Source organism: Paroedura picta, chromosome 18 (assembly GCF_049243985.1).
Source record: "Paroedura picta isolate Pp20150507F chromosome 18, Ppicta_v3.0, whole genome shotgun sequence".
Taxonomy (NCBI): Eukaryota; Metazoa; Chordata; class Lepidosauria; order Squamata; family Gekkonidae; genus Paroedura; species Paroedura picta.
Genome location: NC_135386.1, coordinates 18,851,898 through 18,871,450, shown reverse-complemented (window position 1 = coordinate 18,871,450; position 19,553 = coordinate 18,851,898). Strand labels below are relative to the sequence as shown.

The 19,553-nt window shown below is 47.6% G+C and overlaps 1 protein-coding gene across 3 annotated transcripts in view; it reads left to right on the top strand.

The window, feature by feature from the left end:
- The first annotated feature begins 5,062 nt into the window (after positions 1 to 5,062).
- CTDSPL2 (CTD small phosphatase like 2) overlaps positions 5,063 to 19,553 on the top strand; it is a 29,501-nt gene continuing 15,010 nt past the window's right edge. Inside the window, exons 1-3 of one of the 3 annotated variants that reach the window (XM_077318261.1) lie at positions 5,064 to 5,397; positions 6,326 to 6,463; positions 17,256 to 17,464. In XM_077318261.1, coding sequence (XP_077174376.1) covers positions 17,279 to 17,464 — 186 coding nt within the window. In that variant the 5' untranslated portion in view covers positions 5,064 to 5,397; positions 6,326 to 6,463; positions 17,256 to 17,278. Of the gene's footprint in view, positions 5,398 to 6,325; positions 6,464 to 17,255; positions 17,465 to 19,553 lie in introns of all 3 variants that reach the window. The other 2 variants (XM_077318262.1, XM_077318260.1) reach the window with 2 other exon arrangements.

The following is a 19,553-nucleotide window of genomic DNA, read 5'->3' as shown; positions in this document are numbered from 1 at the left end:
CTCACGCACTGGGCATGAGGGTCATTCAAAACCACCTTCAAAGACATCCAAGTCTTAAAACACACCCCCCACCTCTTTGTCTGCTTGTGCTTGATTAGTTGTTGCAGCTCAAAGGCAAGGACCGTCCTAATCCTCTGTCAAGGGGGGGATCTTGCAGGGATGCTAAGATTTATTCTCTTATTTAAGAATTTATATTCGGCCCCGTTCAAACTGATACTAAGCATCTCTCCCCACATTCCTGTCTGAATGCTTTTTCTATTTTTAATCTACATTAATACATAGACCCCCCCCCTGAACCTATTGCTCAGCTTGCTTCCCCTGCTGTCTATTTATTTTATTTTAGATTTTTATACTGCCCTTCAATACAGCTCTAAAATGGCTCATTTGAGTGGACATCACCAGCTTTCTGTGGAAGCAAGCTAGCTGCCTTATGGCATGGTCCTCCAATTTCCAAAATTCCCCAGAATTGGTCTTTCAAGATGCTGTCTGGCCACACTTTTGCTCTCAATTCTAAGCTTTGCTCACACAAAAGGTCAAGGCAGCTTTATTTTTTATTTAGTAGGTGATGTTTACAAGTTTTCTGTAAAGACCCCGCTTTTTCTTTTCCCCCCCTTTCTTGTTGGCTGCCCCTAGGAAGGGATATGCCATATGGCAACCGTGTTTTGTTATGACTCGGTGAGCGAGCAATGTCCTTTCCAGGTTATGCACCATCCCATCGAGGCCCTTGCATCCTCAGCAGCTTCCCTACAGGATGTACCGCCAGCATGTGACGTCTGCTGGGCAGCTACTTAGTTCTCCTTCTCAACTTTGGCCAAGTACAGTTTGGTGGATGTCAACTCCAGAAGAGATGCAGCTGCAAAGAAGGTAGTCTGTTGGGGTTTGTTCTCCCACCCATCTCCATGGTAAGTCAGCTAGCTCACTACGCTACCGTTCTGGACCTGCTCAGAAGTTACAGAGATAAAAATGAGGTTGTATTTGTGGTGTGATTGTTGTTTCTTGGGTGATTTTCAGGGCAGGCATGCATCCCCTCTCCTTCCTGCCCTGTTCAGGGTTCTTGGTGTTGTCTTGGCTTCAAAATGCTGCCCAAGGGGCTGGGGACTCCATAAACTGCACCAGGGATACAGTGGGGATGTGCAATCGTTGGGATTGTGGGGAACCCACCCCCTCCCCAAGTGATGGAAGACCCTTCCTTGGGGAAAAGGAGCTGTAGCCCGTTCCATATACACAGCCATGGGATTTCCCAGCCGGTAGCAGGTTTTAACTTAAATTGCATATACTGTCAATGGCAGGGTTCTTGCTGGATGTGTGTAGCAAAATATTTATATCCTGTCTTTCCTTGTGGCTCAAGGCAGCTTACAATAATGCTTAAAATGCTTTCAAAGAGCCAAAAATAGGAGGGCCAGTCAAAAAAATTGGATGCCAGCCATTCAGAAATGCATTCCACTTCTTAGATCTTATAGTAGAAAGAAAGTCTAGATTGTTTTCCGTTATGGAAGTGATACTGCTTCTGTGAAAACCAGGGTACAGGTGTAGAAGCAGAGAAACTCCTGGGTCTGCTCCAGAAAATGGGGTTGCATTTTCTTAAGCTGTTTGCACAACAAAAGGCAGGAATAAGTCCACTGTACTGTCCTTGCAGCCAGCCAGCAGCCTGCTGGTGCCCCTGCCTGAAGCTGGAGGGCCCAATGTGTAGAGACAGCAGGCGCTTTGGCCTTGCAACTAGAACGTCTGCACAGCACATGTGTGCTCTTGCACACTGCCTAGAGTAGCTCTAAACATAAACTAGATTGAAGAGAGGGTTGTGTGTTAAAATACATTTCAGAGGCTGTGCTGCTTGTTTTTGGGAGGGTTTCTGGCTCCCTGGGTTTGTTTCTATGGCAGCTGAGAACACTGCGAATGAGTAAGGCAAGGTTTAGCTTGGGGCTGTGTTTTCCAGTGGGGTGGCTTGCATTTTGTATGATGCCATTGCCATGGAAACAGGTGCCAGTTCAGTGTGAACAATGGTGGCCCATTGCAGGCACTTTAAATTCAGCAGCTTACCTTCAGAGCAGCATTGGTTTCTAGAAAAAAAGAAAGGAAACCCAAACCTTGAAAGAATTTCCTCCTCTGTCTGGTTCTAAAGCTACACGAGAACGGTGCAAGATGCATCAGCTGGCGAAGATCTGCTTTATAAATAGCAGCAACAATACTCTGAGCAGGGACGTGTGTTCATCTGAGTAATCTCACAGAGCAACTGCTACTGCTTGGTGGCCTTAGTATAATTTTTCAAAAAAATAGGCATAAAGGAAATGTTGTCGGAGAGCGCCTTGAGCTGTCTGGACGGTTTCAGGGGGTAGCTGTCTTGGTCTGCGGTAGAAGAGCCAGGTCTCTGGGCTTTAGAGTTGGGAGCAAGACAGGACGACAGCTTGGCTTCTTAGATGGCCTTCTTGGATCTCAGGCTGAGGCAAACCCTTCCAGCCTCTCTCCTCTGCTGGGCAGCCTTTATCGGAACAATCTGAAAGGGACCCCAGAGAGGCAGGTTGAGGAGGGGCCTCCAGCCAGCCCCCCTGCCTTCTTTGAGTAATCTGTTTGCCCTGCTGCTCAGTTTGAAGCTGGTTTCAGTCTTGAAGCTCAGGCCTGTCCTCCTCTGAGGCCTTGCAGGTGGGCAGGGCAAAAGCAAGGAGGCTGGGAGGCCACACAGTGAGCCGCCTTGCTAATGGTCAGCAGCCAGGGACGGTCACCTGGGCCCTTTGACAGGGGAGAGAGAAATCCCAGCCCCAATCTGGAGAGCCTTGAAGATTTGCACAACTGTGACTTGCTGGACAGCCATCTAGCATTTACTAGGAAGGACTCCAGGCAGCTCATACCCTGATCTGGCCTACAAGAGAGTTTTCCACAAGGCATAAGCATGTTGGAAAGACTCAATGCGTATTATAGGAGGTGACATGACACCGTAGGACACGGAGCTATAGGACTTGAGTGAAAAGGGGCTTCCCAGGGATCCTGCCAGAGAAATGTAAAATGTAAAAATACATTCCGGGCTGATAAGGGACACAGAGGCTTTTATTTTCCAGGAATGTATCTTTAGCCCATTTTCTCTGGCAGGACCCTGGAAAGCTTATCTGGAAGTCCCGGGTGGGGTCATTTATTCAAGATGATTAGGAACTGCTCTCCCCCCCCCCCCCCAGGTGGCAACATGCTAGGAGCAGCAGATGGAACTACAGGCACAGCTGGTGAGGATGAACATAATCTGGCAGGAGGTGCCTAGCTATATTTCATTTGTGTTTATGGCTTTCCAGTACGCAAACCACACTCAAGGTTCTGAACAAATGCATACCCAAGTAAGCATGCCCAACAGCAGTAGCCTGTATCGTTGCATTTGCACTGGGAGAGTTGGTGAGTCATTCAAAGGGTGATTTATTGGGGAAGGGATTGAGAACAGATCAGCCTGCATCATGATGCCCTTGTACAGAGCAGTGATACACCCCATTTGGACTCCTGTGCACAGTCCTCATCGCTGTTTCTCAAAAGAAGACCTCACAGGACAAGGGGCGATACAGACGCGGACAGCCGGGATAATTAGAGGGTTGGAACGTTCTTTCTACAAGGAAGTACTTAAAGGGCTTTTCAATCTAGAAAAAGATGGTGGGCAGGGGAAGGGTAAGGAGGACAAGGACCCACAAGGGGCAGAATTCAGTTCCACATTCGGAGCTAGGAGGCAACACCACGGGGAGGCCTTGGCCTCCAGGCCCTGCTGTTGGTCCTCCTGACGAACTGGTTGGCCACTGTGGGATGACAGAATCCTGGACTGAATGGCCCCACGCTAGTCTGATCCAGCATGAGAAATGTGAAGCTGCAGCATGAATGCATGCCTCTGCTCCCATCACTGCTTTTTGGTGCTGCACAAAACACATGGACTCTCCTCCAAGAGTTCTTTCCCAGGGAGAATGCCACTGAATTAGAGTTTCTGTAAAAGAATGCCCCTCCCTCTTTGCTCTGTTTCCTCACCATTTACAGCTAGCTTTTCTTGCTCAGCTTCAAGGTGGATTGCAGAATATAAAATGCAGTCCAACCGATAAAGCAATACGATGCCCCCCTCCCCTGCCCTACAGAGGTTTTGGTCACTGCCTTGTCTTAAATCAAGCTAAGCTTTCAGCAGTGCAGAAAGCGGAATTGCGGGGCCGACACAAGTGATGACAATCGCTACCTGCGAACTGAATCAGAGATCTGACTGAGCTGCTGCTGTAACTTCATGAGGACAAATTAAGCATCGAGGTTGCCTGCACTGCCTAGAGCGGGGATGGCCAAACCGTGGCTTCCCGGAAGGGCATGGATTACGATTCCAATGGGCCACTGCAGTTGTACTTGAATTGTCATCCCTGTGGACCCCTGGAGAAGCCCCCCTTGCCCCCCCCCCCCCGATCTGCTTTCCACCCCTCTGCAGTTCCAGTGCTGGAACATCCAGCTTGGCAAAGCGTGCACAGGGGAGGTGCCTCCCCGAGGTCCTGGGGAAGGCCGGGCCTTGCGGGGGTGGGGGGCGGGAGGTGCACATTCCACCGAACTGGGCTGTTCTGGGCTCTCGAGGGCGCCGGCCGAAAGCCCCGCCGGTTCCCCTCCTGGCCCCGGCAGCGTGCGGGGTGGGGTGACCTTGGGCGGGCGGCCTGCCTGCCTGGGATGGAGGGGGGGCGGCGGAGGGGGTCCCGCAGCGCATTGCATTGCCTGGGCCTCCTCCCGAGCCCCGGCGGCGGCGGCGGCGGATGAAGGGCCCTCCTCCCCGGGCACATCCAGACTGGGCTGGGGCTGGGGGTGTTTCCAGGGGTCCTGGTGCCCCCTGGCTGGGCCTGTCTGCGGCAGGAGGGAGGGGCAGGGAGGGGCTGCCGGCCCCCGGGCGGGAGTACGCGCGCCAGGCGGGGTGGGCCGCCCCCTCCCTTCGCGGCCGGCGCCCTTCCCTGCTTGCCTGCCTGGCTGGCTGGCTGGCTGTGTGGGGCGCGCGTGCGCAGTGCGTCCCCCGGCCCCTCTCGCTCGCTCCCTCCCTCCCTCCCCTCGGGGCCGTGGCGTCATCATCCGGGTCCTGGCGTGCGGTGCAGCAGGTCGGTAGGCGGGAAATGGCGACTGGCCGCTGCCGGGGCTGCTGAGCGGCGGGGACCGAGCCCCCCCCCCCCCCGGCGGCGGCGGGGCCTGCTGCTACTGGTGCTGCTGCTGCTGCTGCTGCGCTCCCACGCGGGGGCCCGGCCGGGGCCTGCCCTGCCCTGCCCGCCTGCCTGCCTACCCCGCGGGACGCGCCGCCGCCGCCTCCCTCCCTCCCTGACGGACGGACGGAAGGAGGACCGGCCCAGCCAGAGAGAGAGAGAGGGACTGAGCCGCCGGGCGAAGGAGGGCCCGGCCCGCGGGGGGGGCGCCCCCCTCTCCTGCGCCGCGCAGGTAACGGACGGACGGACGGAGGCGGGCGGGCGAGAGTGCCTCTGAGCATGGGCCGGGGGCGGCGCCCTCCCTTCCCTTCCCTTCCCTTCCCCTCCCCTGCGCGGGCAGCAACAGTTGGCGGGAGAGAGACTGGGAGAGGCGGCCACCCCCGCCTTCCGGCCCACCCCGCAGGGAGGTTGTGAGGCGCGGGCGGGCCAGGCCTCCCGCCCTGGAGCTGGCACCCTTCGCCCCCACGCGGAGGGCGGGGGGGGCCCTTTGTGAGCTCATGGCCGCCCCCCGCCCCGCCCCGCCCCGGCCGGGAGAGTCTGCTGCGGCCAGGTGCCGGGGCTGCGAAAGAGCAGGTCGGGGGCTGGGCCTGGGCCTGGGCCTGGGGGGGGGGGGAGAAGGAGACCCTGGGACCCTCGCTGCACCCTCACCCGCCGCCTCCTCCTCCTCCTCCTCCTCGTGCACCAGAGCCAGCGCCCAGCAGCACCCGCCAGACCATTGCTGGAGGAGGAGGAGGAGAAGGTGCCGCTGCTGCTGGACGCCTGCTCTACCTCATAGGGCTGTTGTACAGATGCAGCTAGGAAGTGGGAACTGCACAGCCTACCTGGAGCTCCCCAAGGGGTTAAAACGCAGCCAGACTACGGCCTGACAGCATTGCCCAGTTAGGAGGCCAGATTTTGTAACTGTGGTAGGATGGTGCATGCTCATTCTTCCAGGGTCTCATGTACCGCTTGGTTGCTTCGCTTGCGTGAGTTTGGGGGATTTGGGGATGTTCGCTTTTCATCACCAATTCTCAGTAAACTTCACTAGATGGTTGGAAATCCTTTAGAGTGGTTGGTTTATGGCTAAAACAAGTATGTGAAACAAGTATGCACGATATACATAAATACATGTAATAGGTATACAGTTGGCATAAATTCGTCATGGGATGTCCACTTTTCAGGCCTTCTGTCTGCCGGTTCCTTATTGCTTCATGAGTTCAAGCAGCGTAACCTTTGGTATGTTGGGAGCAAGGCTCAGAAAAGATTTCCATTCCAAAGTGCTGAAGTGAGATGTTTGAAAGAAGACTTCAGAGTTTTAGGTAACAGCGTTAAATGTTTATGCATCTAAAAGGCTAAGCAAACAGGAGTTTTCCAAGAGGATGGGAGACTGCAGAAGACCCTTCCATGTTGGGGTTGGCTTGGCAAAGGAAGTTCAAAGCACCGTCCCCAAAGAAAGCCGTTTGTGGGCTGGTGCCTGGCGTTGGCAGGGCTCTTTAATACATTTCTCAGATGGCACTTGCAGTAAAACATGTTGTGTGGTTGAGTTCTGAAAGGTGAACTGACTGCTTGTCAATGCAAGATGGACAGTTGCTCCAAAAAGGCGGAAATGATGTTTCAGATTACTGCTGTGAAATCTGACCTATGTATGAGATCTCAAAAGTTGTGCTCCCTGATTTATGTCTTTCTCCCCCCTCCCCAAGTCCTAGTTCTTGGCTCTGAATGTTTCTTTAAAAATGATTTATAAAACCCACAAGGAGAAAATACAAACACACAAAGATTAGAAAGATGAATCGAACATAATGCTTCATAGGAGTACAAACCACAGAGTTAAGAGGCCTCATATTAGAGGGGGGGTGATGGCCTTTTGACTTAATATATTGAGCATTCCAGTACATTATGAATGACATCTGTTTTTGCAGCTGAGTCCCCCATCTTTGACTTGACTATAGGAAGTGATCCTACTTGTGGCCTTAATTAAATGTGTGGTCACACTTAAATTTGTTTGGTTTTCCAGTATCTGGTATGCAGTATTCTGGCAACCTCTATCCTATGAGATATTAGCAATTTTTGCTTGTTTAAAGCTGTTCTTTTAAAATATATTTATAAATACATCTCAAAGCAAGATTAAAGATGGGTGTTTTTTTTTTTTTTGCCATCCATTATTTGGAAAACTTATGTGCTGCTTCTGCAAAGACCTGCTCAGTGCAGCTCACAAAATAAGCAAACTGTAAAATAATTTTAAAAACCCACCAAATTAGTAAATAATACTCCTTTTCCTTAACACAAACAGGGAACATTTAAAAGTTATTATTTTATGTTCACATTCCAATACTTACTGCTGCTCATTTTGACCTTACAGTTTACAGGTTCCTACCATTAATTAATTTATTTACAACAAATTCTGTTCTTCCTTTGAAGGCTTTAAAACATTGAAAACCATATAAAATGTATATGTGATCTGTTTAACAGTGCAATAAAAATAAATAGACATGCAAGCACTTCCAGGGAGGAGTGCCAATAAGAGTTTACTTGAGGTACGCTAAATGAAACGGAATAGTCTTGATCCCTTGGTGGCAAACAGATAAACTCTTGAGTTGCCACCCAAAAGTAAATGGTAAATCAGTTTTTGTTTGAATACATCCTTCTCTAATTGCTTGATATATTTCTGTCCAGGTTTGTTTTGGCTTAAAAATTACTGTTAAAAATTTAACAGCATCACATAATGCTGTTAAAACTTTTTTTTTTAAGTCCACTGATTTATTATTTGGAAATAGTTCTTAAAAATGGGAGAATTAAATGTTTTGCATCCTGAATTGTTACTGAGCATTCTTCCTAGCATTGCCAGGATCCAAGCACGTTATCTGTTGAATCTGCAGTCTTCCCAACTAGGAAAAGATGCAGTCCTACCATTTTTCTCAAATTCAAAGAGGAGGAGAATTTCCTGGACATACGTTCATTTTGAATTGATTTAAGGATTACATAATGGTACTTTTAAAAACAAAGCAAAGACTTATCTTTCCTTTGTCTTAAAATTATAACGTTTAGTAACAAAACAGTTGAGATCCTGGGATGTAAAGTTTCCAGAAAGCTATAGATTTGGGGAGAAATTGAAATAAATTATGTACTTAGCAGGCAAAATGTATTGTACTAATTTTGCAACATTAATCACATTATTTATATAGATGTATAAAATTGTTTTGTTTGGAATAATTAAGAAATGTGTTTAAATGCCTTAGTTTTCTACAAGCAAAATACAAGTTTAATAATATATTATTATATATTTAATGCATTCTTAAATGTATTATTTGGGCAGAAAAAGCCTCAAAGTCACTTAGGACTAAGCAGAATATTGGGATACTTTATAATGTAGAAATCTTGAACTTGTCAGCAGTTTACTCTGTATTGACAGTGTATTGATTTCACACCACAATAGTCACTTGTAAACAAACAAGCCTTAAAAATATGGTACCGCCTCTCTACAATACAAACAGGGACTAACCTTTACAATGGTTGCAGGCTGTCGTATATTAACATTTTTTGAGTGCGTAAAATCTTGTCTTAAGTATTTCATTGATCCTAAGAGAAAAAATACGTCAGATGAGGATTTCTTCAGTGTCCCCCAAATTTCCAATTTTTCCCTTGCCTCTTTAGTCTGCGATGTTCATGATCCCACAATTTAAAAAATGCTAGTAAAATCAGTGCTTGGGTGGAGGAGTCGGTTTCTCACATCGAGGGCTTTTTATTATTTTGGAGCTAATCTTCCCCCTGCTGTTCGTAGCCTTCAGAGGAAAAAAGTCAGCGTGTCTTTTTGTAGGCTAATAACAGCATGGCGAGGGGTTGGTGTGGATGGCTGGAATCATAATCATAGTCTGTGGCCCTTGTTCGGCTCTTTCGGTGGCTCTCTATTCAGCTTATACTTCTGTTTTAGAATATCCAGGGAGATTATGTGGTGGATCTTATCCATAGAGAGCATCTCTTTCTTGCCTATGGTAGGGAGAGGTAGCTAATAAATCAGGGCTTTCCAACGGCTCCCTTTCGGGATGCTGTTCTAACCCCGCTGCCAAGAAGTCCCTCTTCATAAGTGCTTATTTTGGCTTGTGAGCCAAGACAGCAGTTCATGCTGGCAAGGATTGTGCCCCAGCCCATCTCTCATTGAATGGTTAGGTGCTTGAAGGGAACATTGCCTGCCCTCTTTTGAGGTCCACGCTGAGAAGGAGGCAGCAGCAAAAAGCGTGTTGCCCCTTTCACTTCTGCAAGAGTAAGTCCGGGGTCAGAGCTGACATTTCTGGACCTGCAGGTCTCTCTCTGCTTAGCTGCTTGCACTCAGCAAGTCTTCCAGGGCTAGGCAGTTTCCAGATATACAGCCTGGGGTCAGCCTAGGCTTGAAATGGGGAGTTCCAGTTTGCATTGTTTGTTTGTTTGTGGCAGTGGCCTGTTATCTTGGGTCCCTTGGGTATTGGTAACACTTTCACAATGGGGTTAGGCCTTGTCAATATTCCTGACGTGGCTTTTCATACAAAGCTCCCATCATGTCACTGAATCCACATGAGGTAGTTAAAATATTTGTAGTTCACAAATGGGGAAAACGAGGCAGGGATCAAAACGGCCAGGGACCCCCAAAAGGTCCACAGCCTTTGTCACAAATTTGATACCAGGTGATATTTCAGTATGTTTTTGTCCCCTGTGGTTGGCACCTCTCTTAAAATTCTCATTGACAATAATTGGTCTACACTCTGTAGGGGCAGAGATCATCCTCATGTGGGGCAGGATTCCCACTGCAGTGGAGACCTGCGGTTCTGAGCCCTTCATATCTGATGTCCCACCAGTCACTGTTCCAGAGGGCCTTGGTCCCAACAGGACAGAAACGAAAAGCCCACTTTTCCCCCAACAATTACATTTATTTTGTCCTTGATGATGATAAATCTTACAGGCCAAAAAATTACAGTGGTATTGTTTTGGGTAAATGTTATTGCTCTGGCTTTAAAACACAAGCAAAAATAGTAATCTCCTAACTTATAATGCTGGTGAATGCATATTTATTGCAATGACAACTGTAAAACATACAAAATAAAATCAGAGTCCAGTGGCACCTTTAAGACCAACAATGCACTCTAAAGCTCACGCCTTGAATAAACTTTTGTTGGCCTTAAAGGTGCCTGACTGGACTCTGATTTTGTTTTGTTGTGCTGCTTCAGACCAACACAGCAACCCATTTGAATCTGTAAAGCATACAGCTTTTTAAAAAGTGCGCTATTTTATTTGTTTGTTTGTGACATTTGTATTCCGCCTTCCCCTGGGGCTCAGGGCGGTTCTATTAATATCTATTAAGATTGAAGATGAACCGTTTTAAAAGTTATCCAAACGCTAGACTAATTCTGTGACTCACCAGCAGTGAGAACCACTGGTGTAGACATCATCTAAGATTTGACTAACTTTTTTGGCTGAACGGTTGTACACGGGAACTGATTTAAATGTACGGATTTGAATTTTAGGTTAGACTTCCTGAACTCCTTGGCCCTGCTGCTTGAACATTTTCACAGTGAGTCTGCCATACGATGCTTGCAGATGCCTTTCCAGCCTGGCAGTCATTTTGTTGCTGCTGGCTTAATTTTCCTCTTTATCGTCTTGCCTCTTGTGCCTGGGAAGAGCAAATGCCTGCCCTGAGCAGGGAGCTCCCTGGGCATGGGCAAATGTTCTTTAGAAGATATGCTTGAAAATAAGGGGGCCTTTGTTCACTTTTGGTGGGTATTTAAGATCGCTGTTGGTGGCAGCGATGCAAAGGGGAAATCACTCGCTATTGGCCAGGAGCAGAGTTTAGAAAAAAGTTGATTTGGGTCTCTGAAATAAGTAAAGAATGTTCAGCATTTGGGCAAAACATTAGCAATTGCAGTCATCTTTCAAATGTTTACGGTGGCTTCGAATGACAAAAGTACTTTCTAAGGGGCTTCCCAGCTCTTCTGCGGGTGACGGGACAGTTTTGTCCTGCATGGCATAGCCCCATCTCTTCTGATCTTGGAAGCTAAGCAGGGATGGAGTCTCTGCGGAGGCAGGCAAGGGCAAGCTGCCTCTGAGCGTCTCTCCAGCTCCATGGCCAAAAAAAGAAAGCAGCATCCGTCTATCCTGGAATCTCGTAGAGTATTGCGTGAGTGACTAGCTTGTGGCACACGTGTACAGGAGCAGGAAACCTCTGCGTCTGTCTGCAGCAGAGAGTCCGGCCTTCGTGGCTTCCCACTCTGCAAAACCATCAGAATGAGCTGACGGGCCATGGCTAGAATTGGGCATCTGATGTAGAAGCACTTTGCTCATGATGTCATAAAGAAAAATCAGGAAATATCTCCTGAAAACACATGACACAGCGACTGCGAGAGCCAGTTCGGTGTAGTGGTTAGGAGTGTGGACTTCTAATCTTGCATGCCAGGTTCGATTCTGCACTCCCCCACATGCAGCCAGCTGGGTGACCTTGGGCTCGCCACAGCACTGATAAAACTGTTCTGACCGGGCAGTGATATCAGCGCTCTCTCAGCCCCACCCACCTCACAGGGTGTCTGTCTTGGGGAGAGGAATGGGAAGGGGACTGTAAGCCGCTTTGAGCCTCCTTTGGGTAGGGAAAAGCGGCATATAAGAACCAACTCTTCTTCTTCTCATCAGTTAGGACGTCTTCATCATTTAGTCTAACTGAGGCTCTTCCTGGAGCCTTTGGTTTGCTACCCTCTCCTTCCAGATGTGTGCCTTTCCTACAGGTGTTTTGAGCGATGGTAGTTTCATGCAGATAATTTCTGTGCTGGCAGAGCATCTGATTCAAAAGGATATTTTGGTTGCAGATTGTCAAATCAAGTCTTGTAGAGAGGTGTCCTAATCTAGACGCTTTGTGCGGCCTGTTGTAAAATAATTGGCATAGCCTTGAAAACCAGCCCACTTGGAGGAGGACTCCTTTTGAAACGCCTCAGGTGTTTAGCTGAGGGAGGGGCCCTTTCACTTTGTATTTGCAGAGCACCAGTCAAATAGTTGGTGATTAACTAAGTGTTAATAGTAGGTAAAACCACACACACACTCACACAGAGAGAGTGCCACTGATTGAGCACTGTAATAATCTGATCCTACAAATACATGTAGGAACAACAAAAGTGGAAGCAATTTAGATAGTTTCCAGTGTGATGGATGATTAATCCAGGGAGTTAGTTTATTGTCTCCAGAATAATCTGTTTCATTTCAGAATCCCCACAGGGTCCTCACTGGCTTTGTCCGCTACTTTCCGATAGCTTGTAACTTGCCCGTGTAACATCTTAAAATCATTAGGGGACGTTCTGGCAAAATTCACCACAAGGGAGGAGGAATACCATAAAACTGTCAATTTGGCCAGGGGGGTTTCATCACATTTTCTCTGCCGTAAAACCATCCTAACTGCCAATTAATTGTTTTTATTCAACCGATCATCTCTGTCAGAATAAATTAATTTAAATTTGCATGTTTTAAACACCTTCATAGAAGTATCCTTTTGAGCAGGGGTAGTCCACCTGTGGTCCTCCAGATGTTCATGGACTACAATTCCCACGAGCCCATGAACATCTGGAGGACCACAGGTGGACTACCCCTGCTTTTGAGGATCTGGAGGGGAAAGTGTGATAAACTGATGTGAGCTTACGGGATAATCAGAACCGACTAAGGTTCATTATTCCAGCGTTTCTATTGATTACCCCTTGCAGCCCTCCAGGTGCATGCGTTCTTAGTGTACCTTTACATTGGCCAGAATGTCTAGGATTGGCAGGGTCATTGCCGTGTTTCCGTCTGGAGAAGGCAGCCCTGTCTCACACGGACCTTCGCTGGATGAAATGTCGTGTTGTGTGAGAGAGCGATGCTTGCGTTCAGTTGGAGTTGCGCCCTCTCCCAGCATAAGCAGAAGGCACTTTGGTGATGCATCACACGCCACGGTGGTGTGTCTAGGCAGACCTACAATTGTGGCGCTACCTGCTCAATGTGGTGACAGAAGAACCCCATGTGACGTTTCCCGTGATTACGCAGGTAGGCCAGGAATGTTATAGTCCTGGCTGCGCCCTGCTTCTCTCCAGCAGAATCAGCCTGAATTCCTTATCCAGAGGCATGCTTTGCAGATCTGCTGTGTAGGGCTTGCTGTATTCATAGAAGCATTGCCTCATGCCTGCAATTTCAGCCTCCAGGAGCCTGGGCCTAATGGGCTTAAATGTGCAGCGACAGGCAGCAACAGCTGCCAATTACAGCACCACTTCCGAACTCCCGTTGATTGATTGGCCTCTCAGAACTTGGTTGGGACAGGAGCAGCGGCCCTGGCAGCAAATGCATCCTGATAGTTTGGGAGGGGCTCTTCTCAGAATATTGTGGGAGGACTCTGTGTGTGTGTGTGTGGGGGGGAAGTATTGCTTTGTGGGCAGATTAATTCTGAAAAAGATCGGAAACCTCTGGGAAGATCCACAACCTAGGGGGAGGTTATTGGCTATGTCTGCAGGAGGCTCCAGGATCACTACCTGCCATCTAGTAATTCTTTGGTTTTTTTAGAAATCAACTAGTAGTTCTGGAGAAAGGCCTGCTCTATTCACACCCTCCTTGCATATTTAAAAGTTCTTGAACCCGTTAGATGAAAGGGGTTTCATAGGTGTGGGGAAACCAGAAAAACACTTAATAACAGAAAAATATTACCATGTTGTCCCATCCATTCACCTTTCTGTCCCTTTCCGCATCTCCAGAGTTTCTCAGAGTTGTGCAGCTAGCAGCCTGTGCTACTTCCAGGTGTGCTGGCAAAAGCATTTGCAAACCAAGAACCCAAGTGCAAAACTAGTAACATCTGGCATCCTAGGTGTGCTCAGACATAAGGATGCCCTCGCAGCTTGGTTAAACCTTAGTTTGGAATCCCAGCTGGCTGATACACCTGCATTCTGCCACAATGGCAAATTGGGACATGGTCAAATGAGAGGCATTCAGTCAAGGTGGAAGGTGATGTTTAATTAGGGTTAATTGTGATATGTGAATGCAGCCTACATGTGTGAGAGCATTATGTGACTTCTGTCCTGTGCATTTCTAGTAAGAGACAGGGTTATCTTCCTTTTAGAATTCAAGCTATGTATTCATTCCCGAATACCTGTGTGTTTCTGCGAGGGGAATGGTCCACCTGTTGAATTTCTGTTTGCTGCACATCTGTTAATGGCACACAGATTCTGTAGCTCCCAGTGAACATCTGTTTCACTTTTACATATCCTCATCCAGTCCATCACAGATCCCAGTGACCTATCTAGTGCCCCCCCCCCCCAGCCACGTCTCTGGAAGCCAGTCTGAAAGGACACCCAGCTCTTGTCTCTCATCACCAATCAGGTTGCATCAGAGTGCTGAGAACAGTATTCCGCACAGCCCCAAATGACCCTCCCTGGGCCTTCTTTTTAGGTGTTGTGGGCTACTGCTGAACATCCGAATGAATACGCCCATTCATTTAATTTGCGAGTATAAATCCAGTTCTGTTGAGCCTTGTAGTATGTTTTCATTTGTGCGTTAAAGCAAATGAAGTCATGAAACCAGCTCTGAGTTCTGGCTGCACCCGATGCGGGGAAAGCAGAATTCTGTCATCAGGAGGATTGTAGGTAACTGTTGCTAAGACCATTACAAGATATTTATAACTGAGGTTTGATAGCCAGGATGTGAAATCAGCCAAGGACTTGATGGCTCTCGTGTGCAGCTGAATTGAATGAACTGTGCCATGGAGGAGAACGTTCAAGAGAGGTATTTAAACTCCCACGCGAAAACACACACTCTGCGTGCTCTCTTCTGTTCTTTTCCATGCGTGACAGAGATTGTACTTGCTAGTGACGGGATCCCTTTAGGCAGCTTTTTAGTACCCCTTTTTAATTTCTTGGTGGTGCGAAGGTCTCACAGGGCCTTCTGCTGCAATTATTATGTTAAGTCTTTAAGGTGCCACAAAATTTGCCTGTAACGAACTTTAGCCACCTAAGGAATTTGTATTCTCAAGGCAACTTAAAGCTTTGGCCTTTGTTTCTGGGGCAGAGGTTGGGTGGGTGGGTTTGTTTGTTTGTCTTACAGCTGCTGATGCAGTTAGGGGTTGGGAAAGTGGGGAAAGGCTACTTCTAGTGAAAACTGGAAGAGCCTGGAGATGCAGCTTCATGTTGTGCAGGACTTGCTGAGGTTTCAGATCTTTTCATTTGCTTTCTGTTTCTTATGGTTCTTGGTATATTCCACACAATCCTTTCATGCATAGGATGGACCTGTCTTTTGACAGGAGAACATTTTATTATTTTAAACAAAAACCTGACAGATGAATGGCCTTTACCTGGAGGGTTTACCTGTGGGCTTTCCCAGCTGAACATTTGGAAAGTTCTGAGTAAAATGTTTTTAAGACTACCTGTTCAGAAGGTGTGGTTATGGAGATTTTTGTTCGAGGCCATCTGCACATTTCTGCTAATATATACTATTGACATACCGCATGTTCTCAAAGTTAGTGGATTGTTCAAATATAGCTAATTTTGTCCACAAGCAATTTGCTATAATAGTATATATTTAAGTTGTAAATTAAGTTTAGATAAGCTATTGCATTTTTTTCTAAATTTCTATTTATTTGGTATACACAGACAAGGAAAAACATTTCTCCCATGTCCTCAAAGTCTATGGAAAGATCTCTGCTTTCAGCTAATTAAACCTCTTTGATGACATTTGGATGTCACACACTGTATTTTAGCAGCATTTCGACAAATTTGCAGCCAGAAATCTGGGAGTGATTTTTTATCCCCCCCTTAATGATCCATCAGTCTCGAAAGTAGCACAGCTGGCATTTTATTACCTACACCAAGCAAAGCTACCAGTGCCCCGGCCTGCCCCAGTACACTGCCCCAAGATGGCTAGTCCGAGAGTGGTGATATTAAAAACGGAAATATAAAAATAAGATTTTTGTGCCGAGAGTTCTTAGGGGCAGCAGCTTGAAATGCCCCATCCTTCAGCTTCACAAGTGTTGGTGGGAGTTGCCTTCCTGCCTTCCTTTCCTGCATGCCACACACACACACCTCCGCCTGGATGGGGAATCGAGGAGATAACAGGCTTGGACTTGCCCCTGGCAGGGCAGGAAGCGTGTGGGAGGGCTGCGAATTGATATGGCGTGTGTTCAGGTGCCAGGCAGCGAATTGCCCTGTGGCACGTACCCTTTTAGAGAGTAACATCCGTTGACCCCTAGGCACAATGCCCAGTTAGGATTTGATTAGGACACCCGGTTTTTTTCTTCTTGACACGCTGCTTTAAGACTCCTTTTGTATAGTAGAGCTATCTGAAGCATCTTGAATCACTCTGTTCCTTGTGCTTGCGTTGTAGCCTGTGGTCCTTGTTGCTGGATCCTTCCCATTGTGTTGTCTCCTGAGTAAAATACGCATGGAGAGAAAAAGAGCCACACATTCCTCTGTGTTTGGAATTATTTGTTTGTTTCATTTCTGCACCGCCCTCCCTTGTGGCTCAGGGCGCTTTACAGGAGAGTTTATCGCTCTCAGTTCATGGTGATTCTGATACACTCCAGAGAATACACAGGTTTTAGACTCGTAACCCTTTAAGCATCGTAATATATTGATGGCTTTGAACGTAACAATTTGAACACCATAACATTTTACAATCGAATTGCAGGACACGTTTGTTACTTAACCGTGTGTGCTGCTCTCGTTTAATGGGTGGCGAGATCCGGAGTCGCCCTACGTGGTACGGTCAATCTGACTATAGAATAGAACAGGCTTCCTCATCCAGGGTTTTGTGAAACCCTGCGGTTTCTTGTTGCCCCTGGAAGGGTTTCCCGAATGGGTGGAATTAATTTCCCACATGTTTTTAAAATGTCTTTTACATTTATCAGATGATATGACCATATACAGTCATGTTGACCTGCCTCCATCTCCCAAAAGGGTCAATGAAGTGGAGGGGCCCAAGGTGGGCAGGCACAAACCTACCTTTTCCATCCATATTCTGCACAATCGCGCCACTTCTGGGGTTTCTCAAAGCCTGAAGAATGTTTCAGGAGTTTCTCAATGGTAAAAAAGTTGAGAAAGGCTGGCCTAGAACATTAGTACTTTTAGACTAAGAGGAGCCTCTGTTCTTTTTCTTGTACAGTTTTACATGTGATACCAACAAAGATGAGGCTGAGAACGCGGAAAGCTTCTCAGCAGTCGAATCAAAATTACACACAACGTGCCCTGAGGGTGAAGAGGAAATACTCAGAGGTCGAAGAAAGCCTACCTGTAGGAGGAGGGAAACCACAGAAGAATGAGACTGGCTTATTGTCTTCAATCAAAAAGTTCATTAAAGGGAGCACCCCCAAGGTAAGTGTTCATCAGCTGTTTTGGAAGTTTAATTTTCTTCAGAAAGCTTACACTGCTGGCTCTCTGTCCATGGAACCTACCTGACTTGGCTTACCAAATATAAAATATAATAAAACCATAAGCACCACTAACAGCCCTGCCAGAACATAGGACAGCAGAAACCATTGAGCAGTTTAAAATGAGTCCAATAAAGCAGATTGTAAGGCTAAAAGCAGACTATAAAATTGACGTTAGAAGGCTGCACCTTAATTGAACTTCCAAGGGAAAACAGTTCTGCTTGGTGCAGGAAGGGCCACCCCTGAAGAAGGCCTGTCTGTGGTTGCCACCCGTTACCCGCCAGCGAGCAGAGGCAGGGTATAGAAGGCCTGGTAGCTGGACAGCATGAGAGGAGGTGACCCTTCAGGCACCCTGGCCACAAGCCATTGAGGGCCTTGAGGCTGAGAATCAGCACATTGGGTGCTGCCTGGAAACAGAAGGGCAGCCAGTGCAGAGTCTCAAGCAGTGGTGCAACATGAGTCCTCTCCCTCACCCCTGGCAGCCCGGATGCTTAGAGGAATAAACGCAAGTCACCTTGCAAAACACATGGCCTTTAGGGGGCTGTGGCTTAAACAGCTTGACCCCTTGTATACAGAATCTGGTCCAAGGATGGAAGCCGGTGTTCTCTCCCCTCTTTCTAAGTCCGTGGACATTGCGCATCTTTTGGCAGTGATCTACCTGCCTGTGAAGTAGAACCTCCTTTTGTCTGCCTTGAGTTGACATGTAATCTGTTGCCTAAGGTTTCCTCCATTGCTGGTTATGATGGAAGGGGGGGGACCTTTTCTCTGTCCACGTTCTGCGCCCCACCCATAATTTTGTAGGCCTCTAACGTGTCACCCCACTCGCACCTTTTTTTTGAATCTAAGAATCTCCAGGTGCTTTAGCCTCGCCTCCTAGGGCAGGTGCTCCAACCCCATGATCATTTTGGTTGCCCTTTTCTGCACTTTTTCCAGCTCTTCAGTATCCTTTTTGAGAAGTGGCGACCAGAACTGTTCTCAGTGTTCCCAGTGAGGCTGCAGCAGTGGTGTCTTCTGCACTGTGGAACTCCTCTCAAGGGGAGAGTCACCAGGTCTGCTATGTTGAGATTTTCAGGTGGCTGGATTACAATGCATTGCTTTCTGTCAGACTTCCCACGAACCCTGGACAGAGTGACGTCACTTTTGGCGAGCGGCTATTCGTTTTAGATGTGCCAGGTCGAAGACTGACTTCTGAATGAGCGTGACAATAAATTGGATGCTGTAGTTTTTAGGAAGGGCAGCAAACCCAGGGGTAGAAAGTAATATGGGCGAGGACAAAGCCCCTGTGGTTGGCTGATTCCTCTGTATGGAGTTCATGGCACAATATAAAAATAACACTGACTGGTCTGTTGCTGCAGCTTGTATTAACTCTCTGGAAACAGACTTAATTCAGTGCTTTCAGCCAGGGGTTCTGCTGGTGGTCATAAGTGTCGCCCAGTCAGTGTGGTGCTGATATAACCAATAACTTCCCCCCACACGTCCCGAGTCAGGCGTCAGAAAGGTGGGTCAGGTTGTTCTCTGGTTGTGGATCAGAATGGAAACTTACTGGGGATTTTCATCTTTCCAAAGAGCAGCAGTTGGGCATTCTTTTAATTGGGGGCTACAAGGCAGCTGCACCGGGCAAGGGAACATTTTTGATCCAGATGTGTACAAGGGTCTAGAATTGTGCTGTCAGAGACTCTCCTGTCTGAATTTCTGCATGTTCCTAGAGTAGTAATCTTCTACAGGGATGGAGGAGAGTCTTCATGACAACTTTTAAGCTGTGGAAATTTTAAAGTGGGCTTTCTTGCCCCTTATGGTAGTGTAGGTAATTGCTGCAAAATCTCAGGAGTGTGTGAGGACAGAAGTACATCAGCTAGCCTCGAAAAAGTCTTGATAGCCTGGCCTTAGAATTCAGTATTGCTTAAATGAAATGGATTTGAGCCTTTCATTTTTGTTTGCCATTGTGTAAGGGGGAAATGTAGATTGGTTCTGACCCCTTTTGCTTAAGTCACAATTCCTCCCCTCTCCCCCATTTAGAAATAGACCTTGAAAAA